This window comes from Austrofundulus limnaeus, unplaced genomic scaffold, assembly GCF_001266775.1.
Source record: "Austrofundulus limnaeus strain Quisiro unplaced genomic scaffold, Austrofundulus_limnaeus-1.0 Scaffold422, whole genome shotgun sequence".
In the NCBI taxonomy this organism is placed as follows: Eukaryota; Metazoa; Chordata; class Actinopteri; order Cyprinodontiformes; family Rivulidae; genus Austrofundulus; species Austrofundulus limnaeus.
The window spans coordinates 313,731-316,521 of NW_013952824.1; the positions used below are offsets into that span (position 1 = coordinate 313,731).

The 2,791-nt window shown below is 47.7% G+C and overlaps 1 protein-coding gene across 1 annotated transcript; it reads right to left on the reverse strand.

Annotated features, from left to right (window-relative positions):
- Positions 1–6: 6 nt before the first annotated feature.
- Positions 7–2,542, reverse strand: LOC106529094 (tripartite motif-containing protein 35-like). The gene has a single exon (XM_014024431.1). The coding sequence runs from the start codon at positions 2,339–2,341 to the stop codon at positions 893–895; it is 1,449 nt and encodes a 482-aa protein (XP_013879885.1). The 5' UTR covers positions 2,342–2,542; the 3' UTR covers positions 7–892.
- Positions 2,543–2,791: the final 249 nt, after the last annotated feature.

A 2,791-nucleotide genomic window follows, 5' to 3' on the forward strand; every position in this document is an offset into this window, starting at 1 on the left:
GTCCTTGACTGATGACATCATCAGCAGGAGTCACATTTGTTAGCGTCTCCAGATGCACCACAGAATTACAATTTCTCACCGCTTCAGCAGGGCGAGTCGATTCGTTTGAACATAAAATGAACATTTACTTTCCTCAAATGAATAATAAAATAAAAAACAAAACTTCACAGTCATCAACGCGCACGATAACTTCGATAACCTTTGGTATCAACCCGATTCAAGATGGCCGCCACTTCTAACAACAACAACAAATGATTACAGCTCAGTGTTTATTACAAATACTGAGGTAGAAGCTGAAACTGATCCCCAACACTGATCTTTGTCAGCAAAATATCACCTGAAACATTGGACGGATTTAAATGAAACTTTCCAGAAATAATCATCAGATGTAGATGGACTGAGACGATTAAAGTTCAAGACATATTTAGATTTAAAATATTGTATTTAGTGCTTCTTGTTTTGTCACAGGAGTTTTTTTTTATCCTGCCTAAAGACCAAAAATCTAAATCTGGGCCAGTTTATTCTGGTCTTTTTTATGCTGATGAATGTGTTGCATTGCATCGTTTTTCCTGGACACTTCTGCCCCCTGGTGGTCAGGTTCGATAAAAATAAATTAAATGTTTGAGTGGTTGAAGCATTACAACCGCAACAAATCTTAGCTCCAAGACTGTAAAAATCTGCTGAGTTTTAATCATTTCTCAGTTTTTTAAGATCATTTGTCCGTCTTTTTCTGTTTTTAGACACCAACCAAAAGATTAGTGGTTCAGGAGATATTTTGCTAACAGCACAGACAAACAGACATCGTTTTTCTTTTGCTCTACTTAGTTGAACGTTTGAGGAAACAAATATGAAATTTAACTTTCTAATTTTTTTTTTACATTTTAATCTCGTTTCAGACCTGTCCACCAGGTCTAGATGCAGAGGACAGGCCGGGCGGTCCGGTGTGAAGGTCAGGAACGTCTCGCACGTCTTCACCGACGTCCAGCTTCTCCGGCAGGATGGTCAGAGGGAGGTGACTTCCTGTGTAGAGGATTGGGAACATCCTCTCGGTCCAACAGTGCCTGATGTTGGAAAGGCGTTTTTTTGTTGTGGCATCATAGAAGGACAGTTGTCCCTCGTCCAGGTCCAGGAGAACTCCGATCTTCTGCAGCCGGGTCTCCGGGTGGACGTTGGAGCTCTTCAGGTGGGACAGCATGGTGTATTTGCCACAGAGGAAGCGTACGGCCCACAGTCCCTGGCGTACATCCATGACCCCCTTCTTCTTGAACGTCTCTGAGGCCACGCCCACAAACCACATATGGCTGATCCCGACATGGACCACCCAGCTGTGGGTCCCTTTRGTGAAGCCCTCAGAGCCCAGGACCACGTGGGGACAATCGAACCTCTCCGGGACGTCAGGAAGCCTCTGATGTTTGWTCTGCACCTGGGTCAGACGTCCGGACAGTTCTGCTTTGGTCGTGTTCGGGTCCAGAACCACAGGCGTGGAGGACACCGTTGCCCTCATCCGTTTCCAGGTGTTGAACTGCAGGTTGCCCAGATGTTTGGCCTCGTCTACGAGAGCCCCCGGGTCAGACCGGGGGCGCTGCAGCAGGCGGCAGAACTGGACTCTCCGCCGCTTGATCTTGTACCCCTGCAGGACTGAGACGTCGTCAGAACTCAGGGACTTCTTCGTGGAGCTGATCGTCCCCGACAGAGACGCCACCTTCCAGTTCAGGAGCTCCGCCTTCTCCTTGACCGCCCGACTCTTCTGCTCCTCCTCCTCCTTCAGAACGCTCATCCTGGTCGCCTCTTCTCTGTGCAGAAACTGGTGCATTGCCTCAAACGCGCCCCTGATCCTGGTCTTGGACCGCCGGGCCTGGAGCCGGATGTGTTCYGCAGTTAGATCCAGGTTTCCCTTCGCTTCTTGAAAAAGCTTCAGCTTGTCTTCCAGGGGGGCCAAAGACTTGCGCAGCTCGTCCCTGCGGTCCCGAGCGGCCTCATTGACGGGCCTGAACCTGTGGTTTCTGTGGGTCTCCGAGTCCCTGCAGACCAGACAGACCAGCTGCTGGTGGTCCACGCAGAACAGCTTCAGCTTCTCTGAGTGCAGGCCGCAGAGGTCCACGGCGTCGTGTTCTYGCGCCTGCAGAAAGGCCTCGCAGGTGTTCTTCAGCACCAGGTTGCGGGTCGGCGCCGTCCCGGCAGAGACGCAGTTACAGACAGGACACTTACGTTGTCCTTTCTGCGTCCACCAGCCTCTCAGGCAGCTTTTACAAAAACTGTGGCTGCAGGACAGGAGGACGGGGTCTCTGAAGATGTCCAGACAGACAGGACAGGAGAGCTCCGCCCCTAACACGGAGGCCATCTTTGAGCTGAAATCACAACAAACAGGAAGTCAAAACATGAAACCGGCTTTTAAATTTAGCCAAAACAGGAAGTGACTGATGGAGCAGTCTGCTCTGCTCTGATGATGAAGATGAGAGAGCAGCAGTGGGTCAGTTCAACAGGCAGAAGCTCATMGTATGGCAGGCASATATTACATTTATTTGGCTTCACCACACTTACATTCCAGTTATGTGAAATTGTTTTATGACAGGACTCTGTGCAGCTTAAAGTCCTGTCACACTATAACATGTTAGGCAACTTAGAATGTTTTATGTCTAAATGACTAATTTTACTTGAAGTTCTGTTTATAACATCCACTTTATTTTTATATTGTTGAAAATTTGAAAAATGTTTTTTTTTGTTGAAACCATTTTGCAATATATATAAAACATTCTGTTATGTTCATTTTCACTACAGCAAACATTATGAT